This window comes from Caloenas nicobarica, chromosome 5, assembly GCF_036013445.1.
Source record: "Caloenas nicobarica isolate bCalNic1 chromosome 5, bCalNic1.hap1, whole genome shotgun sequence".
NCBI classification, from domain to species: domain Eukaryota; kingdom Metazoa; phylum Chordata; class Aves; order Columbiformes; family Columbidae; genus Caloenas; species Caloenas nicobarica.
In genome coordinates, this window is record NC_088249.1 from 58477259 (window position 1) to 58504751 (window position 27493).

Genomic DNA, 27493 nt, shown 5'->3' on the forward strand with positions numbered 1-27493 from the left:
GGTGATTGCTATCCGGTTTCTCCTTGAGTACGCTTTAAGTCTTTCACCTCTTTTAGCATGTACCTTGTATCTGCTCCAGCTGTCTCACTGCTCTGGTATTTTATAATTAATATCTTGAAAACTCAAGGGAAAACTTTGAAATGCTATATATTTCCCATTGGGACTCTTCAACGTGTCGGTAACGTTTGTTGTGAGTCCTTGGTAACGTGTGGCTGTTCCTCAGGAGTCCTTCGTCTCGGTTTGATTCCCCTGGCATCAGCAGAAAAATGCTGTTTTCTAGTGGAAAAGGCTTTGCTTCTTAGGGACATGGTGCATTTTGATTTCCTGAAAGACAAAGACAATTTCAGATGACTGAAATTGAGGTCTGCCTCCCCGTACGGTCCTGTTTTCTCAGCTTGCTTGTGTGTTGCACCCGGAGCCGACGACCTGCAGGAAGGGCTGAGGGGTTGCTCTGTACGGCTGTACAGGCAGCCTGGCATGCAGAAATCTGTGTAATACGTGTGTACCTGTAGAATGGACATCTAGTGTGTGCATTTTGTATGTGAGCAAGTTGTTTTTGATGTACCTTTTCTTTTCAAGCCCTTTCTGTGCGAGGAGTCCGTTAATTTGAAGAAGGCAGCCTCTGCTCTGCGTCTGTGTCCCAGCTGCTAAGGGACGTCACGCTGTTTGCTCTGCTCATCACTAGGACCAGTTTTAGAGGTGTTTATGCTGCAAATTGGCTCCTTCAGAAGTGGTATTAGTAGTTCGTGGTATTCCAGCACAGTACATTAGACTGGTTCCAGCAAATAAAGATACTCTAAATTAAGGCTATTAAGTGTCCACTGATTCAGTGACTGTGCAGATACACAGTTAATATTGTATTGTGACACATTCTGGAAATCGCTGGGTTTATTTTTGACATGGAGAAGATGACTAAGAATAACTCTTTCATCTATGCATAGTTACGTTTACAAGCAAGTAAAAACTTCCCCAAAATGATGTTTCGTCATATTTAGACTCTTAGTTCCATGAAAGGAAAAATATTCTGACTGTTCTTAAATCTGAGCTGCATATGCTATCAGCCCATCTTCCTTCTCTGGACTGCTGTTCAGTGAGGGTTTTGCTTTGGGGTTTTTTTTGTTTTGTTTTATTATCCCTGCCAAATTTTTGTGGGCCATTTACTGCATGGGGAAGGGAGGAAGAGAAGCCAAATTCTTTGCTGGGAAAGGTGGACCCTACCACAACACAAATTCTGATAGACACTACTGCCCTAGCTTATGTTCAGTTCAAGTTCTGATTGTTTTTATTTCAGTGTCCCAGTAGCACTGATGTAACTAGGAGGAAAATCAAAACTTGAGTTCATTTCTTCCTGTTTTTTTCCTTCTAGAGTTGTGATAGTAAGAGATGGTAAGGAGGGAATAATTCTGAAGACATCCCATGAGTTCAGAGATGACCTGTCTGTTTTTGGACATTTTGCTGTATTTTGTTAACTGGTTTCTGAAAACGTCATATTTGGGGCCTGAGCCCTTCAGGCAGACAGTTCCTTGAATTGTGTGATGGTAATACATGGATTAAACTTTTGTTCTTGTCACTGGCATCTCATCTGCATTGGTCTGAACAAAGAACTCCAGCAGTTTCTCCACTTGCCTTCAGCCAAGTGGGTGTTACCAATTCATTTTTTAAAATGATTGTGCCTGGCTTTTTAAGTGTATGTTGTGGAGCTTTGGCTTCTTAAAAAGCAGGTTCTTTAGATCTGTTAGTTCACAATTAATCCTTCTCAGACCTTTTAAGCTTGCAGCTTATTGCCTGTGTAGACTGCAGTAATGCCCAAAGGGGTGTTACAGCTTATCCTTCTGTGTAACTGCTGTAGTGGAGCATCAAAATAGAATCTCCAAAGCCATGTGAGATTTTTGTTGGGAATATGTGGGGGTGCTTTATAATCAACTTTACATAAATACTCTTTGGTAATTCAGTTACTTATCTTGACTCCTCTGCATATTTTATCTGGGGTTTTTTTGTTCGTTTGTTTTTTAATATAGTGTTACTTTTGAAAGACTGAGTACATCAAAATACTACTTGGTTCAGATAACATATTTTGTAATTTTCTTACCTGAATACGCAACCCCAAAAAACAATTGGAAGGCTTTTAGATCTTCAAAGACATTTTTTTTCTAGTCTATTGTGTCCAAATCATATATGATGGAATCCAGGAAAGACATTATTAACAGGTTAAAAAAAAAAAAAAGGCAGAAGGTGGTGGAAGCAGGACCAGAGCTGGAGCATTTTCCCCTCTCTTTGAGAAGACTTGGGTTTGGCAGATTGTAGAATTCTTTTCTGCGGATGAGAGTATATCGCAATAACTATAATCCGTGTTATCGGCAGAGGTAAGTCCCATCTGTTAGTGGTGTTAGGGATGTGCAATACCCTTGGCCTCTAAACTTGCAGGCACAGGGAGCAGCACAGAAGGATTTAGAGAAACAAGTGCAGTGTCTGAAGGCAGTTGCTAGAAGCAGGAGAGAAATATATAATGCAACACACTGTTCTTTGCTGACACCCTTTCCAGCTGAAAAAACTCTCTGGTTAAGCATTGCCCTTCATGAACTTTAGAAGATATTGGGTAGTTTTTGGTTTCTGCTTATTCATGAGATCAGCTTCTTTTCGTACAGGACCAATCTGTTGTATATGCTTGTTATCAGGCTGTTTGCTATGGATTTTTCTTTATGCTGTGTCACCTTGTGCAGAGCTGAGGAATAATTTTAAGTAGCAATCTGAACTGATTAGGAGAAAATTCTGGGCTTCTATTGCAGGAAGTACTTGGGTTTGACTTCGTGGTAGTGAGTGTATAGGCAGTGCTGATTGTTTATTTATTTAAAATAATATTGTCACTTCAGCCCAGCTGTGGATCTGGCACAGTATATACTTGTACACTTGAATCTCCTGTGGTTTTCTCCTGTTAGAGGTTGTAAAGGAGAGAGTATCCTCAGAAGAGAACTTCTCCAGGTCTAATTTCCATCCTAGCTGGACTGAAGGAACTGCTGATGAAATATGATATTTGGGTTTGGATAATTTATGTGAATGACTTCTCTTTCAGATCCAAACTCCTAGCCTTCTGCCCAGTGTTTGGTTTTCCCCTTTCCCTGGGTGTTAAGGATTCCTATGGTTGCCACCTGTGCAACCAACTGTTTCTGTCAGTTCAGAAAATTGTTTAAGTAATTGTGCAGCTGTAGGGACAGAAAAATATTGATATCAAAGAGCCATTTTTCAGGTTGCAGAGTTTTCCTTCGTAAGATGAATGCATGTTGTATTATATGTTCCTCTCATTTCTATGTTTGTTTTTTTTTTTAAAAGTAACAGCTGATACTCCTCTGTACAGTATTTGTGTTCAGAACATTAATGAAGTTGAACGAATATCAGAAATGTGCACATGTTTAAGGCTTGGAAGCTAGCTCCATAAATATGAACTATTGGTGCATATTCAAAACCAAATTCAGTGGATGTAACCAAATACGTCTCGCTGTAATTACTCTCTGAAACACTGCCCTTGCACCAAGTCAACATTTGGTGTCCTAGCAAATGCATTAGGAAGAATAAGGCTTGCCTAAAGAACAAAATACATCGCAACAGCGCATCCATCTGTTAAGACAAAAGAAACAATCTTTCTGTTGTTCTGATGGGGGGTGTATGTGAGAGGTAAGAAGGCTTAGGGTGGTTGATTTGATTTCCTGGAAATGAATAGCATACATTTTTCAGTGCATAAAACGGATATTACTCAGTTTGTGACCTGCTTCCTAGTAAAAGTGTCATAAAGCGGGGATTGGTTTAAATCTGTTGCCCGCATTCCTGACACACGGTATTGTGTGATGCTGCTTTGTCGCAGAGGCATGCAATGTGCCATGATGTATAAATAACCCTGTGTGTCAAAGGTAATTTGAGACAATGTACCAAATATTTAATGAAGCACTGGGTCCTGTCCTGGGTACCTGGTATATATTTGGGAGTAGGTATCTGAGCTGAAACCGCAGCAGAGGGGTGATGAGTAATGTGATACTCCCCAGCACATTCTGCAGAGCTGCTCTGCACGGTACAGTAAGACACAACCAGCGCTACAGGTCAGCCGCATCTTATTTGTAACTTTGATGCTTAGATAAGCAGGCAGGAAAATAGGTTAATGTGCACCAGGCCAACCTGCTTTGTGCGTGTTGCGGGGAAAAAAAATTGCCTTTAGTATCCTCTGCGGAGTAATTTTAATGAATGCTTCACGTACCAATTTTCAAGATAAATATAGAAGGGCATACAGAGGGGAATGGCTTTATTCCTTTGGGAGCACCCCTTCTCCCCAGAGGTGCGCTTGGCAGGACGCCGGTCTGGGGCGGTTCGGCAGCTTGGTGCCTCGGTGCAGGGTTAGGGCACCCTGGGGCTCCGCAGCCCTGTGAGGGGGCTGGTTTGGGGAGATGGGGAGCAGGGGTGCTGGCTGGGGAGGAGGAGCTTTGCTGTGCACCAGGAGCTCGTGGAGGGGTGGGTTGGGGTGGCACAGGTGGGTCCTGGCCCCCTTCTTGGAGGAGAAGGTTTCTGCTCGAGTTACCTTCTGATCTGGGAATCTGGGAGTTTTCCTCTGTGTATTTATTTATGTGGGAAAAGGGATCCATGAGGTCTTTATCTTACACTTGCCTATGCAAAAATGCAAAGGGCAGGGTTGTTTTCTTTATCTCCATTTTCTTTTTTACTGAGGAGGGAGTTGTGATTGTTTCCTGAATGCACGCAAGTAGAGGGCTCCATGCTCTTCTGTTTCTGGTGCTGTTTTATGACAAATGCAGAAGCCTGAGAATATCTTAAGGCCTTCTTTATGCATGCATTTAAATATATACCATAAAACCTATACAAAGCTACTTCTTTAGCTACTACCTGACTTAATGAATGGATTGATGTTATTAGTAACTTGCAAGTAGAAGCCTCTTCAAACTCACTTATAGAGTCAAAATGTTTGTCTCCCATTTATTTTATGTTTATCGTGCATTAATACAGAACAAAAGGGATTACACAGCTATTTCAAAGCAAGGTGAGACATTTTTGTGTGTTGTTCACAATGCTTTCCTCTCACAAAGGTAAGTCCAAGGTTCAGCCTGGCATTCAATAAAATACACAAATGACTTAACACTGTTTGACAGAGTTTCTTGACTCAGCTTTTTCTAACGGAGTGTTTGTATGTATCCTTCAGGTGGTCAGGTAAAGGAGGTAGTTCTACAGAGTGAAGTCAAAACTTTTTTGACCTCTGAGTTAAAATTTTGTGGATTCTCTGACAAGTAAAATGTTCAACTGATGTAACTGACCCAGAACTTAACAGGATACATGTTCCTAAGGTGATCTCGGTTGTTTGAAATCGCAAGCCAATATAACTACAAATACCAGCTTCTGGAAAGTAGCTGTATGATTATTTGTGTCACTTCTAGTTCATCGATTTCTAAGATATATAAATGAATAGCATGTATAGTGCAGCAAGTCTGCATTTGCATACAAGATTTAATTTAGAAGCAAATATCGATGCAGATATATTACAGGTTTTTCTCTCTGGTAGTTATAGTGCGCAAAGAGACTGTTAACCACTACTTTTTGGTTTTATTTGCTCTACTGAAGTAACATACAGACAAGCAAAGAATGACAAGGCTTTCCATATCTGCATGCCTAATTGGCTGTCCTGTGGTCAATATGCTAACCTGTATGCAAAGTTTATTGAAAATGTGCGTGAGAGAGAATAATTGATATTTCTACAAAGTAGAAAGAAAATTTACTTCATTACTTTGTCTGACTTTCCTACTAGTTATCAACAGACTTTGTAAGGTTGTGATCAGTGCTTCTGGTGAGTCATGAAAGCCTTCATTGCATTTATTTTTAATGACTGTTTCTCTAATGAGAAAAATACGCTCTTGTCATACTAAGAAGCAGTTTATGTTTTGAATCCAAATTTTCTACTTTCCTTATGGGTTTCATCTGTTGTCTAATATTTTGCTGGGATATTATGCCAGACGTAGGGTTGAAATTAGTGTGTGTTTTAATTTTGGAGGATGAAGTGAAGCCAAACAGTGTTTTCTTCCTCTGGCTGATGATTCAAGTATGATTTTAATGATTATTCTGCTTTCCTGGGGGACGATATCTAGAAGAGAGTGAACTTTTCTCTTTTATACCAGGTCTGGGAAGTTTAAAATGAAGACTAATTGATTGTTCTAGACTCAGTCACTGGAGACTAGTATTGGCAATGGAAGTATTACCCCTTTGTTCTAGACTCAGTCACTGGAGACTAGTATTGGCAATGGAAGTATTACCCCTCACAATTAGAATTAAGCAGAAAAAGGCAACATTTACATTGAATACTTATTTACCTTACAGGCCCATATTCACATGAGTAGTCTCTGTCAAGTATATCTGTAGTCACCTGTTTTTAGAAATAGGATCCTAATTTCTAATATTTCTTACCTGATACATTTTAACCTTGAACAGGATATTAATAGTCATTATCCTGTGCAAGCAGTTGTTTCAGTCTTGTGGTGTGCTGGTTTTTTTCTTGTTAAGGCTTCTTACACTTCATTTGCAACGTTCTGACTCTTCCAATTTTCACAGATTGTTGGCGGGGGGGGGAGATAAGAAGAAATTACCTTTATTTTCAAGTCGGTGGTTGAGTATTGACGTACCCAAGTACATGCTTAGTCATGTGCGGCGACGCTGCTGAGTTTCGCCTGGCACACCCAGCGGGTGCCAGCCCTCCCCCGTTTGCAGCGGAGCCATCCTCTCTGTGGTGCAATTGTAGATGACTGGATTTGTTTTACGGCGGTGACACAGTGTAATGATAACCTTGCCGATGCTAAGGGGAGGTGGAAACAGCTGAGCCTTCTCCTTGTATAGTATGTTTAAAAATTTCGCTCAATATATTGTGACTTGAAGGTTTCGGTCGGTATCACAAAACTGTCGTGAACTTCTGTAAGAAAGTGTCAAAGTGGCAGTGAGATGCGAGCCAAAGGTTCTTTTTTTTCTTAGTTGCTCATTCAGTTTTTTTGCCATTACCTGTTTGGTTTTTTTTTCTCTCCTCTAAGCCTGTACTCTTGATGATGATCCTTTCACTTTTGATTAAAATTCCATCAGTAAACTTTTTAGCGTTAAGGTGCAAGATGCACTGGTGTGCAACCTCATGGGGTCAGAAAAATAGGGTGTCAGCAAGAATGTAGAGGAATCCGTTTGGGAACTCCTGTGGTTATTGTGTTGGTAACTGTTGCTAATAATCTGGGTTTTCTGTCTGGGAAATATAAGCATGTTGAATTTACTTAACACATGAAGTGTCTGTGCCCCTGAGGCTCCAGCGGCCTGTCAGGGCCTGGTTGGGCTCTTTGCTCTGTGAAGGTAGCGCCTCGTACATCGAGAGAAGTGGCGTCACGTTAGCAGTGGCTGTGCTGAACGTCCTCGGTTGAGATCCTTGCCCCTGCCTGTTGGGTGTATGCCTTAACTGGATTTACTGATCCGACCTTTTAACCCGCTGATGATTAATAGAGCTCTGCCAGAGCACTGAGAGACGTGGTTGCTCCGGAGTGCCCACACCAGTAAAGCTCTGCTGTGAGGTAAAAGGAGTAACCGAGTGCGTGCAGCTGCCCCAGCTGCAAGAAGCTGGGCTGTGAGGGGCCTGGGCAAAGCTGTCAGCTGCTGGTTTTAGAAAAGAAGGTGCTTTCTGCCTGATATTGCACTGACCTGTGCGGGATATTGCCTGACCTGAAAATACCGAGGTGAAGTGTTCGTGCGTTGCCATACGCTGCCTGCCAAGATGCCTTGGAGAAATATGCTCTGTAAAAGTTGATTCATAATTAGTTGATGCACTGGATATTTTGAATCCAATGAAGTGCTGCCTTCTGCCCTTTTTTTTTTCTAGTAATCTCTCTTAGACCCAGTTCATGTAGTCAAAGTGGTGTTTCATGTGTGCATCCTAGGGATAACAACAGGAGAGACCGTAGTGGCCACTTGTGCAACTCAGCATCTGCATATTACAACTTCTTACGATTTTTTTAGTCTCCTTCCTTTATGCAGACATATGGCATCTTTTGTTACAGTGAAAGAAATAAGCTAATAATTGAAGAATTCTAGCACGTCAATCACAGAAAGCTAGGAATAAACTGTTCGGGGTGTCATTGCTGCATTAGGGCATCTGATATGCTAACACTTTGTTGCTAAGCCTTTTGGATTTTTCTCTGTGTGCTTGTGTTGCTCCCGCGGAAGCAGAACACTGATCCTGTCCACCGGCAGGACCGGTGGTCAGCAGTGGGCAGAGGTGGAAGAGCCCCAGCTGTATCTGGTGGGGTGAGGAGGTCTTTGGATCATGGAGCACAGATAAACCATCATATGGAATACAACAAAAGAGTTTTTCATGAAAGGCTGCACATCATCGGTGGCAGCAGGAGCCCTGGGATATGTGCTCACAAGCCAAATCACTAATATATCCTTAGATGTGCGTGTGTGTGGTTTTAAATGTGGCAGTTGAAGGCAGCAGGTTAATCTGGCTAGAAGGAAGCCCATTTTCCCTAGATACAGACAGTAGTATGTCTGATGGACCTCATTTGAAAGGAATTCCCTGAAATTGATAGCATTAATGGAGGCGTCAAGCTCAGTCTAGCTTTGATAAAACATGAGGTCTGATAGCCCTCTCATCCTGCCTAGCTGCACCTGGCACCACAAACACCACCAAAGACAGTCGAGTTCAAAGCCTTTGCTATGATAGTCCATGCTACACACAGAGTAGGTTCTGGAGTGTTTGAACTTAATGTATTTTGTTGTGATTTGTGCTTGGCAGGAATGAGGGTGGGGGTAAAAACTCCCGTGTAATGCCTTAAATGAATGGAGTGATTCTGTGACCGTTGCAGACTTTCACAGGTTCCGTTCATAAGGATTTCTGATTTAGAAATGCATTATGGAAATCTCTTGACTGGCATATGAGCCTTTTTTCATGCTGCTGTGCTTTTTCTTTCTTTAGTTTCTTTTTTTGCTTTGGCTGTTGGTTTGAGGGTTTTGTTTTCAGTAGTATCTGGCTGTAGTGTGACTTGCATACAAAAGGAAGCACTATTCCTTGAGAATTTTGCTTCCAGAGCTGATATAAGTTCCCTTTAAATCTGTTTGGACCTGGCGTGTCAACTGTCCAAAACTTCTGTTGTATGCCTCTTTTTCTTCCTTTTTTTCTTTTCTCCCTGTGATAACTGCACAATACCTGAAACTCAATTGCAATCGCATGCCTGTGGTGCAGCATGTACTGAAGAACCTGTTTTTAACTTCAGTTCAAAATTTAGAGGGGAAATACTGCATCATAGTTCAGCTTTTACTTTAGAAAATATAATTGCTTTTCTTTGTTTTATGCAGTTTATCTCTCTGGTAATCCAAGTAGCAGTTCCAAGCAACTGTTTTGGGGGAGAAAAAAAAAAATCAGGTATCTTTAAAAGAAGTCCCAACTGGAAATAAAAGCTGAGGAGCAAAAAGCATCCAGCAGTACCTCCTAAAGTCCCTTTCAATTTTCTCTCTCCTCACCCCAATGCTTCACAAAGCTGAAAGGTACTACATGATCTCTAGGGATGTTTCTGCCAATTTGGGTTTTCTTTTCAGCAGAGCAGTGAATAGTGTTGCATGAGGATCCTTCAGCTGCTCATCCCAAACCGACATCTGTCACCGTGCTGTGACAGAGAGAATGGCAGAATTTGGTGTGGTCCAAACACAGGTCTGCCCTCTGCGTCTGCCCTTTACCAGACACCTCCCGGCTGATGCCCAGGCTGCTGTTTTCATGGATTTGTGGACACTCGCAACCCCATGCAGTGAGCTCCAAGGATGTTGTACTTTTGAAAGACGGAGCAACAAAGCCTGTGCTGTTCTGTGCATCTTGGGGCACTGGTTGTGTTAGTACTTAATCACAATAGTAATACAGCCACTGCATTAGCGCATTAGCTAACTCTTTACTCCTACTAAACTAAAGCTTGAAAACTTGGAGTGTTGATAAAGATCTGGTTGCACATTTCCGTGAAATAAAATCAATGTTGTTTACCTGTATGTAGAAGAAGGGGAGAAACCTGTGCAAATGTAAAACTGGAGAGAAGTCCAAGGCAGTATAAGGTCTTGGGCTCAGTAACAAAACTTTTTTTAGAAATAATATTTGTAAAGTGATGAACTTAACGATATTTCCTTGATGAATAGCTTACTCCAGAGTTTTTTCTCTCTATCCTTCTTTTGATGGTCAGTTCTCCATTTTCCTTCTTGGTCTAAGTTAGGGGATATTAAAATTGTTTGAACTGTATATGAAGGAACAGTAATAACAAAATACATCTTCATATATTCAGTTGGTTTGCTTTATGTAAACACATTGGATGAATGGAATTTGGGTTTTCTTCTGATCAGAAGTTGAGTAAGAACTTTCAGTATTGCCTAGCATTTTAAACCCCCCTGTCAGTTCCCGTTCCCCAGTTCTGCTCTTTGCAGGGCAGGCACAGCGCTCGGGAGGGTTGGGCTGTGCAAGCTCAGCCTTGGGGATCCTGCAGGGACAGTGGGTGGGCTGGGGCCAAGGGTACAGCCCTGGGGGGCTGGCAGCCCCAAGGGGCATCCCACTGGCTGGCAGAGGCTGGGCTGCATTAAAGCAAAACTGAACTGACCCAAGCAAGATGTTTCCGTAAACGCTTTTCCTTCCTAAATTATGTTTTTCTCCAAGAGAGCCAGCTCTAATCAGGACCTTGCGTACCAGGCGCTCTGCAAACCCAGAACCAGTTAATCCTTTCTCTCTGAAAATCAGAGGCTGTTTGAGAGTTGAGGCACCAAAGCAACTTTAGTTCTGTCTTGCTGTAGCTGTAGAAGGGGAAGAAATGTGATGCCTGGTACTGCAAACATAATGCTTAAATAAGCAACATGTCGTCAACGCATGGCGTCATTTCAGGATCCCCAAACAGCTGTAGCTGGTACATGTAACCTCATGTTACTATATGGGAATAAAGCAGTAACACGGTCATAAAACTTTCTGGATATGTCTTAACATCCCTGCAGTGTTTTTGCACTTGCACACGCGCAGCTCTTTGAAAGCATGTTGACTTTCAGATATGTATGTGTTAATGTTGGTCATAGCCTCCCACAGAAGCATTCTTTCATTAAGAAATTTTGGATCTTGTGTACAGTAAAGCGAATGTTAGGACTAGATGACAGTGTGCAAAGTAACATTTTAGAAGAAGTTGACATCGTTCTTTGCCTTGGCACTTTAGAAGTGCCTGTGTTCCTACAGTCTGCCCGTGCAGTGAAGTACAGGTATGTGGAAAAATAAGTTTCCCAAATGAAAGAATGACTAATGAAGAGCCTGATGATAACATCTTCTATGTATTTCAGTGTAGGTCATTCTGCTTGGTAGATGATTGGAAGCAAATGACCAGTGTTGCATAAAGACTTAAATATGAGAAGGTGCATCCACCTCTGACCTTCAGTATTATTGACGTCACTAACATAGAGGATTTAAACCTCAGGCTTTTGGAGCCAGGCTGTGTGATGAACAATTACTATTAAAAAATGATTTTTTTGGTGTTTCACATTTTCTAGTAAACATTTCTATGTTGGAGAAGATGAATCACTATTTAATTCTGACTATATCTCAGCTTGCCTTGTGAAAACAGTGATGCATTTGTCATCTCTCCTATTATTGGTTAATGATGTTCTGCCCTCAGAGGGTATTTTTGGAGGGGCTGCTTCCGAACATTTTATTCCCACTGTAATTTTTTTTTTCTGATGGATTTCCCAAAAATAATGTTTCAAGATGTATTTTGTTGTTTGACCAAGAGGATTTTTCTGCAGCATAAATGGATGATGTTTTTGTAACCCTCCTGGAATCTTTATTTGGTTTTTTTATACTTTGTTTTTCTTCATTTTTGGGAAGTCAAGGCTGAGAGAGGGTAGAAATTGTCCTGTGCGTTTTCTTCCAAAAATACCATTTCTACTTTCAGAAGTGATGTCTTTTCTAGTCTTTTCTGCTAATTATGGGTCCAGTTTACAAGGACAAAACAAGAAAACAGATAAAGCAATCCCAGTAGTATGCTTTGGTTTTTGTCTTCTGACATAGATGTTCCCTGGAGCAGAGTTTGGTGTTTAACCTAAATTTTTTGGTCTTCCACCACCCTCTGGCTGACTTGCCTGGGTGCGGCTTCTCAGTTCTCCCTGTCATTCAGTGGCTGGTATTCAGTGGTGAATTGACATTACTCTAACCAAGGAACCTATCGTTCACAACTCAAAACTGTTTTAGAGGGGTTTTTTTGACTCTTTTTCTTTAACTCTACTGGTGATTCCCGTGGATTTCAGTGTGACCGATAGCGTTAGTACCCCCGTAAGCTGCAGGAAGTATCGTCTGGTAGCTTACGTTACAAAAATTATAACAACAGAGTGTGTTGATTGCTAAAAGTGTATGTGTATACATATGAAAATATTGCCCAGAACGTGTTATTTATTTGATGATTGGCAGTGCAATACTGTCTGTGTTTTCAGTGGATTAATCCTGGTCACTGATCTGGAAGTCTGATGTCTACAGATGAGGGGAGCTCTGCCAAATGAGTTATTGTGGCCTGGAGCCTTTGGGGTCTTGCAGACCTTGTGCTGAGTGTTTCTTCCTCCTGTTCAGCAATTGGGTAATTGCCTCAGCCCCAATAAAGACAGGGAAACGTACTGGAGAGAAGACATATAACCACAGATCCACACTTGGAAAGACAATTTGAAATGCACTCTGAGATTTTTGGCATGTATTCTGTGAAAACTGACATTGGTGCTGTTCTTCCCTCAGGATATATTCTGGGCAATTTGCTTCAGCCCAGCCATCATTCCTTATGTTTGCTTAAAAAAGTCCTAAACAAACATTGATTTACTTTCTCACAGAAATCCGGAGGGGAAACAAAAGACAGTTTTATTTTGGCATCCGCTGTTGTCTGGTCCCTCACTGCAAGGCCCGTTCTGGTGCCTTAGGGCAGCGCTCGGTGTGAGCAGCTGCAGAGCTTGTCACCTCTCGCTGCTCCGTAGCCCCTCTGGGTCAAGAGTGGCCACAGTGAGGGGACGGGCTGGCTCTGGGCACAGGGTGGCTCCCAGCTGGAGACAGCGGGAAGGCACCAAGGCTGGTGGCCCGCTTTGTGCTGTGCTCCCTGCTTGGGGCCAGCAGCTGCCTGGAAATGTGGTGGCACCTCCTCGGGCACTGCTGGAGGCCTTGGCAGTCTTGTGTTGCTGTCTCAGTTCCTAGCCCATCTCGCTACCCCATCCTTCCAGATTATCCCTATTCTCGAAGTGTCACAAACCAGCGTTATTTCCATGATTGCTGACTAAGAGTCTGCTTTTTCCTGGCTCCTGCGTCTATTCTTTTTTTTCCATGGTGTATTTACCTCCACAATTATGTCTCCATGCATACAAAGGGAAAGTGGTACTAAGGGAACCGCTGCTGCCAAACCTGGCTCAGTTTTTGTTGGCATAGCTGCATCTATACCAGGGATTTTGCTGACATATCTCTGTCCACTAGCAGGTATGTATTTTTTCATGCTCCTCACAGACACAGCTGTGCCATTGGAGTTTTCCCCATGACCCGGGAGTGAGGAGCAGAGAGGGGGACACGGGGCGGTGAGAGGGATGGGATGTCCAAGCTCCCACCGGCAGCTGGGCAGGAGTGGTCCTGGAGCTCCCTCTCCATCATCCTCTCGTGTTGTCTGACCCTGCTCACTGCGCCTGGCACTGCTGGCTCACTGCTGGATGTGATTTTGGTAATGGTAAATAGGATATTACTTGCTCTCTGAATGAGTCTGGCCCAATGTCATAACTTCCTGTTGAAAATAGAAAATCTTGTGCTGATAAAAAAACCAACCAACCCGCCGACTGTTCTGTGATTAACTTTTATATGTCGGCTGTTCTGGTTTGTGAGGTCGAAACTAGGAGTGTCCCTTATATGAAAACAAAAGCAGGATTTTCAAAGATCTTGAAGTTTGTCCTTTTAATTGTTTTCACTGACAATATTTTTGAACATTTTTTGGATTTAATTACCAGGTGCCTTTTCTTAAGAGGTACTCTTACTTGCTGGCTGATGTTATCCTCATGATATACTTTTTTCCTTTGCTCTTGTGATCCTAATTGAGGAAAACATCAGCATAAACTTTCTGCTGTTGTTTATATTGTGTTTCTAATCTACTACAATGGAGCTGAAAATGTTCTTTCTTGTAACAAGTCTAAACAAGAGTTAGGTTTTAAAATCTTGTTTATGCATAACGTTAATCCCTAATGACTGTGACTTAGTCATCTACACTTAGTTTTGAAGATGCAGACTATATGGAAACTTGTAAAGCTTGTAATAGAGCTTTTAGCACCCCTGTTAGAAATAGTAATCTTAGAATACTCACTGTAACCTGCACAGTATAATTGTTCTAGAGAAATTTTTCCTCAAAAACCATTGGACTTAAAAGTTTAGAGTTACAGTTTCCAGTGGTACAAGTACAACACCATTAGTTTTTTGTTTTGTTTTTTTTTTTAATTTTAATTTTTATTTTTGGAACTCACTGTTCAGAAATGCATCAGTCTTTCTGATCGGGATTTCTGATGAGTAGTTCATGTATATGCTGCACACAGATGCCTGGAAAACTATGTATTGTCATTCATTTGAAATACTTGTACCTGTGCTTTGCAAGATGAGCATCTGGGGTTTTAGCGATGCAGGACGGGAATTGTCATGCAGGTGGCAGGGCGGTGTGAACCCTGTGATTGCCAGATTTCTGTTCTATGTGATCTGAACCCTGGGTTGCAGGAGTGGCTGTGCGGCAAAGCCGGTGCAGTGGGGCTGGGGTCCCACCAGTGGCCACCGCAGGGGCAGGTGCTTGAGCCTCCGTCTCTGGGGTGACGCGTGTGGACCCTTGGGCAGCATCCCGCGTGTCACCCGTGCCAGCGCTGGGTGTGTGTGTGCATGGAGACACGTGCAAGCTGCTGGTTTGTGTAGTTGATCTCATTTTACTTCTCAGTGTCATCGTGCATTCCCACGGTAAACCTGGAAAGCTCAGACCAGTAACATCAAGAAACAAAGTGGACTGTTCTTAAAGCTTTCAACTTTAAAATGTGTGGAATGTGGCTTAGTTGGTGCGGCAGATAAAATCCTACAGATAGGTAATTTTATTTTATGCTTTCTGTGAACGTACCTAAAATATTCACTGCAAAGTGTTAGTGTGCTTGTGCACATGCTTCCAGCTATTTTTTATTGTGAGATGATTCCAGATGTAGCAGGTTAACCCAGCACAGCAGCACTTGTTGGAAGGCTTGTGTTTGAAATGTCTCATATAACTTCGGCAAAACAAGCCGATAGCGTGTACGGTAACCTTGTAAGTTCATAGGCACAGAGTGTCTCGGTAGGAACTGTTTTGAATTCCATACTTGGCCTGAAAAGTTATTTTGTAGGAGTTCTGTGGAAGTCAGCTTTTTATAAAAATACAGAGAAGTAATCTGGCTGTTTATAGAGAGACTGCTTGCGAGACTTTGTTCAGAAGCAGTTTCTATTCATTGATGTTTCTGTTAGGATTGTGCATCTTAAGAAATGTGTTTCCTATTTGTTACCAATAGAAAACAAGTATTTTAGGCAAATGTACTTTTGTGTTTTTAACTAGTTTTATAAGGAAACAAGGGAGTGCTTCAGTTGCTGCAAGAATCTCATGTAAAACATTTTTTTCCTTTTATGTCAGTTCTAGGAAAACATGCAAAGAAACCAAACCACCAAAAAGCTATGTTTCCTCCAGATAGAAATATTTATATTTGAAATGGTCACCATGAAAACTAAGTGCCTAATGTGAGCAGAAACTAAGTTGAAAAACCTAGAAGGTCCCATAACACAGCCAGTCTCACTTGCAAATTTCACTTATTGTAATGGTACCAAGATTTTAGACAGTTATGTCAGGGAAGAGACAGCAGAAATACTGTAGTTTTATTTGTGATGAGGAAGGGCCGAAGTAAGTGATTACTATAGATGCTGCAGAATCCAATCTTTTGTTTCTGTTGATGTTTCTAACCTTAAGCAAACAATAAATGTATTGTATCCTGCATGCCAAACTGAAGTCTTAATAAAAGAATTTATTCTTGGTAAACATGACAGAATTAGGGCTATGTTGAAAAGGGAATCAGGATTAGTGGTATTGAAATGCTAGGAATTTCATTATTTTCCAATCTCCCTGAGGAACATGTTCTCAAATAATAGAAACAGAGCATTAAGGGGCTAAGGAAGGACTTAAGTGCTGCAAGTTTGAATTAAAACTAGAGTTCTTCTCTCTCCAGTGGGACAACTAAGCCAAAAAGTTTTTAATTCTTGAGTATACTACCTCAAAACACTGCTGACAAGCAATACACATGGTACTAGTGTCAAAAATTTATTTTCATTTAATGACTTCTATATGTCAACTTTTTTGCTCGCTGTATTGTGCTGGAAGGCTTCATGTGCAGATGTGAACCAGCTCCATACATCCATTTAACTAGTGATAATTAATGGAATTACCCTGACAGTGGAGGCATTTTTTTCGCTGTTCTCAAAATCATCTGTAGTAACAGAGCTTGTTTCACTAACAGAAAATGTCAACCAAGACTGGAGGCGTTTGCCTTCTCATGCGTACATCTGTACATGCACCATTGCTTTAATTTCTACTTTCTCTCTGCCCCTTTTGCACTGCTTTCCCTTAAGTTGTAATAAGATCTTCGCTTTCTCCTTGGGTAGCCACCAGGCATGAGCAGCACTTCTCTGACTTTCTTATCTCACATTCCAGTTCATCCTGGACTGGAGACAGAAAGGAGGTTGGGCTGACTTATTACAGTAGCAGGAATCATCAAAATGCAACCCTTCTTCTTCCCCGTGTCTGCACTTGGTGTCTGGGAGCCCTCCAGAGACTCTGTGACACCACGGGAAGCTGCCTGGAAGGCCAAATTCTTGCATATGCGTGGAACCTAAAATGACAGTTCTTGTTAGCTGTGAATCTAACCCGTAGCTGCTTCAGTTCTGACTTAGCAGAACTGTTTGTCCAGGCTATTTCCTGCTCTGTCATTCTCTTCCTTTCTGTGGCCCAAATTTTTATTGGGCTGTGTAGCATGTCAGTAAAGTTTCAAATAAACTTCATTATATTTTAGGATTGTGCTTCCAAAGGAAGTTCAATGGTCAATTTGAAAAGCATAGTCTGCAGTTTCAGCATCAACACTCACCTCGATGAGACTTTGGGAACCGTATTTCATCCCTAGAGTGATCTGTGTGATGAAGGAAGAAAAAGGGTAAATGATAATACTCTAAGAACTCAAGTATCATATTGCCTCAAACACAGTTTTAGGGTTTGTGTGTTGTGGTTTTTTGTCGTTGTTTTTTTTCCCACTGCAGGTAATCAGTTTATGCATTGCGTCTTAAGTCTTTGAGACGGTTACACAACAGCAAACTTTATACTTCATTACTCCGTTCAAGTTCTTGTCCTTGCTGCATCGTTTCTAGTGAGCTAGGTACAATACCGCAGTGAAATCTTGGTGACTCCTCAGAAAAAAGCATACTTTTTCGTGAGCTGCATATATTTAGGGCACTGTCTTCCTCTCTGTCATCTGTCAACAGAGTGTTCATGCCAGAAAAAAGGGGAAAAAAAGTGGTGTTTCCAGCAAGCCAGAAACCCAAGTAACCAGAGTTTCCTGTCTCATCCTGCCTTTCTGACCACAAAATGTAGCTTTTTTTTGAGAACATGACCTCTGACACAGTGATGAGAAATGCTTTGCTGGTGAGCAGATGTCTGTGCTGTGATGCGGCTCCAGAGCTTTGCAGTGTGGACAAGATGGGAGTGTTTTGGAAGTTCACGAGGAGAAAATTCTGTGCCTCAAAGGAACAGTCTCAGCCCTGGCTTTGCTGTGGCTGGGAAGGTGTCCTGGCTCTTCTTCTGTGGTGGAAAGGCAGGGGAAGCCCAGGCCTGCTCTGTGTGTGTGTTTGTGTGTGCAACACCTACTGCCACTGGTTTGCATCGCGCTAAAAATGTTTTCCTCCCCTTCCGTTTGCCTGCAGTGGCTCCTGCCAACCATCTCTTCTGTCCTGTCTTCAACTTATCAGCCCTAGCACATGCTGCTTTTCTTCTTTGGTTGGTTCAGATATGGCTCTACTCTTTTGGCCTGCCTTTTCCCCTCTTTCCTTGCTGGATGGAAACAGCTGAGGCTAGAAAAATCTCCTCTCTTTTGAGCAGAAAAGACATTAAATTAAAGCACTTGTGATCAGACTCACTTATCAATTATGCCAGAGCTAACTTTTAAAGATATTTGTGTTTTATGAACATAAGTCTTGTGGTGAGCTAATGAAAACAATGGAGAGGAAGTATCCTTTTTTTTTTTTTTTTTTATAGCCATTCAGTCAGTCAGAGTCTTTGGTAGCACTGAGGCAGTAGCGATGTGAGTTTATAGTGATTAGGAAAACCTAATCTGGCTGCCACTCCCTGAGCTGAAATGTCCAAAGTGGAATGTTTCACTGACGCTTCCCCACTCCCCAGGAAGCTATTCATAATTATTTTGAGAAAAAAGAAAAGCAGTTCAGCTTTTCTATTATAAAAAATATCTCAGGCAGGTATGGAAGTCAGGTAAAGTAAGTGTTTATCCTTGATTTTTATTTCATTTCTTTTCAATGGATCTTGAATTCCGGGGTGCCTGTGTATCAAGCTGTTTAAGCTGTATTGTAGCATCTTACACTATGCCATTGCTATCTTTAGTTGCCCTGTGTTGCCTTCTGTTTGCAATATAATAGCACTTGTGTGTAAAGCTTAAGCCCAGACATACACCAGCCTTTCCGCATGGCAGTCCTCTGCCTTTCCCCTTCCTCTAGGAACTTCTGGACCTGTTGGCTGGTTTGGGACTGACCCCAAAACGGCTGTGTAGCTCTGTCTTTGCAAAGCCAGAGCCGGTGAGGGTCGTGCTGGGCCCCCCTCGCACCCGCAGCGGTGCTGGGCTCCCTCCTGCTGGCCTGCAGATGTTGGAGGGGTTTGCTCATTCATCGTTGAGCACTCGAACCTGGAAAGGTGCTGGATGTCCTGAACTCCTTTTCAGTCAATGGGAGTTCATGGCACTCTGTTTCTTGAAAAATTAGACCTTCTGGAAGTCAGGGCATATAAAATGTTTGTGCGTTTACCTCACAAAGCCACAAAACTCTTCAGAAAAGGGATGGAGCATACTATAAATCAAATATTCAGAGGGGAAAACAAAAATTTCCTGACTTATTCTTGGCACCAAATATTTAATCATGACATTTAGTCTAAGAAAATGTACAAACTCTCAACATTGCCAATTTATTTTACCCACAAACCAACAACAGACTGATGATGTGCACACAAAGGTTATTTATTTTGAGTGCAGCCAGGGAATGTGAGTATTCCAAATGCTTCCTTGTATCTCCCCGTGGGATCTCTTTAATAAGTTGCATAATATTTTTCTGTATTAGAGGATTGTAAGATAGACATGGCAGGTCTCTTCTTTACTTAAATACACTGGTTATGTGTTCTCTTTTCTTCTTTGAAGGAAATACAAGCAGAGAATGAATAGTTTGTGAACAGTGTTAAATTAAAAAGCATAACTTCAAAGGCCTTTCTAACAATTTATTCTAAAACTATCAGCCAACAGATGATGTTCCAAATTATGTGGGAGGTTAGGCAAGCATTGATTTAGTTTTTGATTTCTTGGACTGGTAGGCAATTCTTTAATAAGAAGAAAAAGAATCCATGACTTAAATCTTTGGACTTATGTCTGGGTAGACCCTCTTCTGAGGACAAGTTTATACATAACCTGTAACAATTTTCTTGGAAAATGTGAAATCCACTTGGATATTTTCAGTGTATCTTGGCTCCCCATTAGAGATTGAGAGCAAGGTTAAAGAAGGATAAGGGAGTGTCGCAATGAAAGTATTGTAGTTCTTCCAGACTTATGTTAATTTAGAATAGCATTGCTCGTACAGAATGTTAAGGGTATTTATCTGGAATATCAGGCCCAGTTTGACAGTGGTCATGTTACAAGGAAAAGCCAATGGGGCTTAGTGGGCCAAACATCATTACTTTATATCATCAGCACATGACAAGGTAAGACTCCAAACGCATAACTTCAGCATTTAACATGCGGAGACGTGGAGATAAAATTCCTTTCTATGCACTAAAGCTCTGAACCCTTTCTCGTTTTGGCAAGAGAATTAGAAAAAGGGCAGCTCTCTGTGGTTACTTGTTTTCTGTGTCTTCAGTTCTGGTGTAACTTGTGATAATGTTTCTGCTAAGCCTGTTTTGTGTGTTTGCTCGTGGCAAGTGATTGTGCCAATTCTAAATTGCTTTGGCTAAGCTGCACTCTTGGGCCTAGCTTGTGCAATGGGAGGAAATTCCCTCAAATAGTGTTGACTTTTGGCTGCAGGTTTCTAAGAATTTTTAAGACCAAAGTGTTACCAGAGGTGTGCTTGACGTGACATAAATTCTGCTTGAGAAAAGCATTTGGACACTTGGTTTTTCTTCATCTGTTATGTGTTATCACTGAACAAAAATTAAAGAAGTCCTCAGGCTTTCAGTGAAGCTGGTTGTAGGCTAGTAGTAGGCTTGAGTTTATAGGGTTTTTATGGCAGTCTTTGTGAAGTACATGCCATCGACAGCAGAAGTATATTATGTTTACTTGTAACACTTACCGTGTATGCCACTACTAACTTTGTACCTGGTTACCCAGTCACCATATCCTGTGTTTTTATTGTATTTTATTGTTTTATATTGAATATATAGTTTGTGGGGTTAATTTGTCAGGCAGACCTGCTTTAATATGACCCATGTTTGTCTTTTTCAGGAGTAACATGTGTGGAAGTACTTGGTAGTGTTGATCACCTGTACCCCAGCACAAGAGCTCCAGCTTAATCCTTTTCAAACACATTTCTTGTAACATGGGGGAAAACGATGATGAAAAATACAGTCAAGCTGGCCAGATATTTGAAAACTTTGTACAAGCATCAACATGCAAAGGTACCATTCAGGCCTTTAATATTCTCACTCGCCAACTTGAATTAGATCCTTTGGACAACAGAAACTTTTACACCAAACTGAAGTCAAGAGTGACCACATGGAAAGCCAAAGCTTTGTGGAACAAGCTTGATAAAAGAGCAAGTCACAAAGAGTATAAACGAGGAAAATCTTGTATGAACACTAAGGTAAGTGGAGAAGTTCAGTTTTCATTTCATAGCTTAGAATCTTTTAAACTTGTTTTTCTGCAGAAGCAAAGTTTATACCATCACATGCAATGTGTCTATTCATGTAACTTTCCCTTTAATGTACTTTTTGAAACTGGTTTTGACAAATTTTCAGATATTTTTGTTCTGCAAGTTTTGTGGAAACACAGCATCTTAGAGTGCTCCTAAGAGCACCCTGTTTTACAATCTGCCTCAATCATGGCAGAAAAGTTCTCTGCCCTCTTTAGACATCGATGTCAATCAGGCGTGAAATGTAAATGCATGAGGGAGTAGGCTTCATTTATTCCAGGCTCACAAGAACTACTTGCTTGATGAAAAAGGGTTTTGCAAGGTGGAAATCAGAGTATATTCAGCAGACTCCTCTTTGCTGTGTGGTGCGTGCTGTAAGACACAAGGACTGGTCAAACATGTTTCAGCAGCAGTTCCTAAACTGTTCTCTGGGAAGTGCTACTTAGAGGCCTGAGGATCTGTCCTTGTCACCTGACATTGGCTCTAGTTGCTAAATGACAGCAAGAGAAAATCCCGCTCTATTTAGAGATTTAAATACTTTCCTGTAACTGCTTTTTTGCAAGCAGAATGTGGATAATTGTTATGTAGTAGTTACTTAAGGAGATGGTCTGCTTAGTTGTGGTAAGGACAGGAAATTATTTTCTCTTCAGCAGACCATGCAATGCCATATTTTGATAGGGAGAACCACTGAACACTGGTATAAATCTAGTTGATAAAACTGTACGAAATACTCTAGTTCATATCGCTTGAATATTTTTTAATAGCTTTGTCTGAGAGCAATTCACTTGTTTACTGCAAGTGATGGCTAAAAGTTGCCCCAAGAAGGATAAGTTTTAAGAAGCTACTTGACTGTATAGAACAGGGAGGAAGAGCACACTGGTTAGTAACTAGACCCCAAACTGTGGGCAACTTCTTAATTAAAGCTGTCACTGAAGTGTTATTTTATGGATTCAGTAGACAGGCAGCGCTGAAGGTTTCTTTCTTCTTGTTTGCATCATTGCATTGAAACTTCTCGAAAAAGCCAGGGAGAAGGACACCATGTTACCTTCAGTACATATAAAGGCCTTTGGGGTTTTTAATTAATTTTTAATAAGCTCTCAATTATTATTAACTTTTTCTAAGATAATGAATGTCCTTGCTACCATTTTCTTTAGAAAATGGGGAGTACCATTACAGCTATTTGCAATGCTTTCCTGACAGCCTGTTTTTCTCCTTTCCTTTTTCCCGTTTGTTTCACTGTGCTTCCTTCCTCCCTTTTGTTCTTTTGAAAAGGCCTTGAACATCTGTCATCGAGCATCTTTGTGATGAAAACAGACAGGAAAGAGAAAGAATGAGGAAGTGTCCAATGATTAACAAATTATAGGAGATACTCCATGTATACCTTACCTACACATACAGCCCCAGGTCCAGATTTCCATGGTTAGTTTGAGGAAGTATTTGCAAAGCAAAAAAGCAGTTTTAAGAGCCATGTGAAATATAAAAATGAAGTACTTCTCTCTCAAGTGTGAAATTACAAAGCCAGGGTCTGGTACTGCAAAGTTCTTAGGCAAAGTGATTAATTTTTATATATGGTGAAGAGACTCAGGGAAATCAATTGGTACATAAAAGACAGCCTGTGTAATGCTTTACAAGACTGCCAAGCAGCAGGCTAATCAACACCTTCTGCAGGGTTGAAAGCATGGTATTCCTGCTCTTTGAGAATAAAGATTTCTTTTTAGTGGCATGGTGTAAGTATTTGTAGAAATTAATGGACATACCTATGATGCACGTATGATCAAATTGCAAATGAATATAGAATGTCTGTATATGAACAGAGTGTGTATAGATATTCTGTGAAATACTTGTAGATGTTCACTATGAACCTGGGCCATGCCCAGACCCACACTTCACTGTGTCATCGCTGACTTAACGAGAGAAACATGAATCTTCAGATTGCTGCAAATGAAAAAACATGAATCTTCAGATTGCTGCGAATGGAAGCAGTAACCACGGTCTGTGGGCTCTATGGGGATATCTACCAAACATTCCTCACACATGAATCACAGCCGGCTGTGAAAGCCTATCTATGCAACAGGAATGAGAGGAGACATGTTGGGCGAAGACCACGGACTCCCTGATGGTTGCGGTGGTAGACTCTGACAGCCCCGCTTACAGATAAGGAATTCTCAGAAATGCTGGCAGTCCAACCAGAATGCCAGTGCAGAGAGATTAGGCTACAATATACATACCACAATTTTGTGCAACTGGTAATTTTAAGCTTCTGTCTTTCTTGCATGTGATGCTGGCTACCATTTTTAGTAGTGAAGCAGGCAAACAGGAGTTATCGGGCTAAATCCTGACAGCAGTGCCCAGTGCTCACCTTCATGGAGTTCCCTAGGGGATGGCTGAAGTAGATCAGCCCGCAGTAAAAATCTTTATTTGTTAAATAGGATCACAAGATGAGCTAAGTGGCTTTTTGCAACTGCAGTTCTGTAAACAGAGCCAAGGTTGCTAGTAGGAATCATTTTAAAAAGGTGTATGACTTGAAGGTTTTACACAATTTTGTGGCCATGAGCTCTGTAGTTGAGCTCACGGTTCTTCTCAGATACAGCTTTGCAATCTCTCTGGCTTCTTGCAATCTTCCCAGTCTTCTTTGGAGGAGATAATAGAGGTAAAATGCAATCGGGATTGAAACTACTCATGTCTCTCTCTCTCTTTTTTTTTTTTTTTTAAATTTTTTTAAACAAACCAAGAACCTGCTGCCTTGCCCAAAACCAGTTCATTTTTTTTGCACAGTATGTAAGAGCTGAATGCTGTACTTGTTGATTTTTGTGCTTAAAAACTCTTTAGCCACACTTAAGTTACTCATTATAATATGCACAAGTTTTATACATAGAGAACATTCCACTCCAACTAAATAACAATAATCCTGTGTCTTAACTGCTCTTGAAGAACATTGCCCAATATAGCTTTCAGAGTTTCTACAATGATATGATTTTAAGATGGATGAATAAAACCAGTTGAACAATTTTCAAAGTTCAAACCCCCTGCTATTTCACAGTTGCCTTACTACTATGGACTTTATTTTCCCTTTAATTATTTGTAGAAGAAAAACCAACCAAACAAACCAACAAAAACCCAACCAAACACGAAACCCAACCAACAAAACAAAACAAACACCAAAAAAAAATCCCAACAAAACCAAGCCAAATAACAACAAAGAACGAAGTGCTGCAGAAAGACATGCACAAAATTGGGGAAGAAACAAACTCTTTTTGGAACTGTAAGAGCCCATCTCTATGTATGTTAAATCTCTATCAAACATACACTTCCATCACAAACTTGTAATAATGGAAATGAGCTCTGTTCAGAATAGATGTTTCTGGAGCTGGCGTTTGCTCAGTTCACCAGTATTAGAGGGAAACAGAAGTCTGTCCTAAGTGGCCAAAACTCTAGAAACCATACTGTGATTTTTGCAAATATGTCTAGAAAAACAGCACAGCTTTATTATCCTGGCAGAGTTCCTCTCTCATTTTCATCTTTTACTAATCAATGCAGAGTAACATGCTTGGAATCTGTAATGATTATTTGTTTCTTCATGAAATGAAATGTAGCTAGACAATTGAAGAAGATTAAAGGTTTAACATATGTTGTTCACCATCCCAGCATTTGACTGTCTCTCTAAATTTTTGAACATGCAAAACCTAATATGATGATGAACAAGAATTCATCCAGCCAGCTGCACAGCGTATTCAATAGCCTATTTAAGACATATGCGAGTGTTCTCTAAATATTTATTTGAACCTCTCTGTATGGTATAGATTCTTTACTTGATTTACTGGCAGTTTACCTGTGTAAAAGATAAAGATATGTGCCTGTACATGTGGATGAGGCTCCCACTGATGTTTGGGATATGTATGTGTGGACCTGGTTCATGCTGTGCACCTGAAATTCTGGCGCTCTCATGACTGTAGATTCGTGCTTGAGAAGAGCAGAGATCACTGCACATGGAAACATCCCAGAATTACTCTGAAGGGAGGTGTTGATTCTCTAAAGCATGCAAATGTGGTGTTGCCTTCCCCCTCAAACACGTATGCTGGTTTTTTTCAAAACATGTGCTTACGCTTGAGGAGAGCTAAGGATGCTCTGTTTAAAGTGCTGTTGTGTAGTTATTGAGTGCCATAGTAGACTTTAGCATTTCTCTCTGCATATACCCAGTTTCAGATGATGGTGTTTTGCATTGCGGGGAGGGCAGCGGCCAATTCCTGTGCACAGCTTTGTTCTTCTGAGCACTGTCTCTATGGTAGGCCCCACCTTGGGCAGGGTTCCTGGGCAGAAGACTTGCACAGCCTAAGCAGAGGTTTCAGGGCCTAACTAGACATTAGTATAAAGCAAATTTTGAGTGCTGTGTATATAAATATATACATATGTGCATTTGTGTGTGTATATCTATCATATGTATGTGTATATCTATCATATAGATCCCTTAAAAACAAATGCAATGATCTTGAACTTGGTCCCTGTTGGCCTCTCATTTTCCTCATTCCTGGTCTCGGCCTTTCAAAGGTTGTTTTATAATAGATTAGGTTCCTTTCCAAAAAGTCCTGTTGGGAAACTTATTGCAAGACAATGACTCTAAAATTATTTATGACTGCATTTCCAGGGCTTGCATAAAAATGCAGTGGCTCTTTTCAGTAGTGTCACATGCTGTTGGTCCTGCCCGGGCTCGGTGGCATTGGCATCTCTGTTACAGGGAAGGCTCCACAGTGCTGCTTTAGCCGAGGCAGCGTTACAGAGATCGTGTGGCTTGAGGGGGAATGGAGGGGAGTTGGGGGCCAGGATGTGAGTCAACTGAAGAGGGGCCCTGGGTCAGAAATGGGGATGGAGGTTGGAAGCTTTGGGACTGACTCAGCTCTGGCTCTGAGCCTCATCTCCCTGTACAAACCACACTGGTGTACCCATGAATGATAAAACAGGATGGTCTTTATCTGCCAAACCCCTTCCGCTCTTTTGCCTATTGTCTTCATTTGCGAAGATTGCCAAATGAATGCTTTGGGACTTAATAAAACCTTCCTTGCTTGGTGCTCTCCTTCCCACAGCACTGAGAAAGGGAGAGGTAATTCTTGGCGGTGCTGGGTGCTGCCATGTTCTGTAGCCGTAGGATAATCAGCAGGATGGGAAGTGGATACCAGGTCTCTATCCTTGTTATTAGGTAGAAATTGGCTTCTTACCATTCCTCAGTTGTTTACAAACATCCTAATCTGCAGTCTTGCCCCTCATGGTAAATGAGGCAGGTTGGGTTCTAGATGTCTTCCTCTCCCCTCTCTCCACCTTCCTCTGTAGTGCTAAACAAATACTCATCTCTTAATTAAGCAAATCATCCAGCGTGTATAAACCTGCTGGTATTGTGGCTGAATTTCCTCCTGAAGCACTGGCATTTGTCGATCCTTCAGAGGCAACTCACAATTTTTAGCCAGGTTTGTCCTGCGCTGTATCTACTGGTACAGAAGCCAGTGAGTTTGTGTGTTGTGACTGATTGTGTCCCTTGAGACAAATGCTTTTTTTTTTTTTAAGAGAGTAATTGAATTGTAACATGAAAGAAGGGAGTGCCAGTTGTGCTCCAACTCAAAAATATCCTTATTATAATGTAAACTTTAACCTGTTTATTCTATAAAGAGCAAATATCCAGATGGCATGTCCCTTTTGCTGGATTTGCTAATCTCTTCAAAATAATAATTGAAATGGGGAGATTTCCAAACATGATAGTCAGGGTTTATAATGAACACACCAAACTTATCTTAGATGTATGAGATAGCATTGCTGACTTGCTTATTATAATAAAAATGCATTCCTGTGAAGGTCATAAAACTTGAAACTAGAAGTTGACTGCCATATTTATAGGAAGTTCAGTGAATGAAAAGGGTTGTGACTTTTCACAAAAAGACATTCAGCTGCTTGCTTGCTCTTTTTTTTTTTTTTTTTTTTTTTTTAAATCTCCCCAACTCCAAACACACAGTGCTTGGATAGCAGAATCCAGAAACTATAGAGGTGTTATGGGCATTAAGGGCCATGTATTCTACTGACATTTAAAGTGGCATCTAGGTGTGTCTGGTATATGTGAAAGACAAGCTGTTTATTTTGGTATCTGTGCTTTTTTGCTTTTGCCTTTTAGGACAGGGCACCTAGAGCCTTGCACTGGATTTTCATTGTAAACTTATTTTTAAGAATTTTAATAATTAACTTTTACAGAGTTATTTCCAAGTAGTAGAAAATATGGGACTAATGGGAATGAGTAGTAAG

At 41.1% G+C, this 27493-nt stretch overlaps 1 protein-coding gene across 3 annotated transcripts in view; it reads left to right on the forward strand.

Moving 5' to 3' along the window:
• The window catches only part of MICAL2 (microtubule associated monooxygenase, calponin and LIM domain containing 2), a 131200-nt gene that overhangs the window by 2729 nt on the left and 100978 nt on the right, over positions 1–27493 (forward strand). For all 3 annotated transcript variants that reach the window (XM_065635408.1, XM_065635410.1, XM_065635409.1), the window contains exon 2: positions 20809–21166. In XM_065635408.1, coding sequence (XP_065491480.1) covers positions 20903–21166 — 264 coding nt within the window. In that variant the 5' untranslated portion in view covers positions 20809–20902. The remainder of the gene's footprint in view (positions 1–20808; positions 21167–27493) is intronic.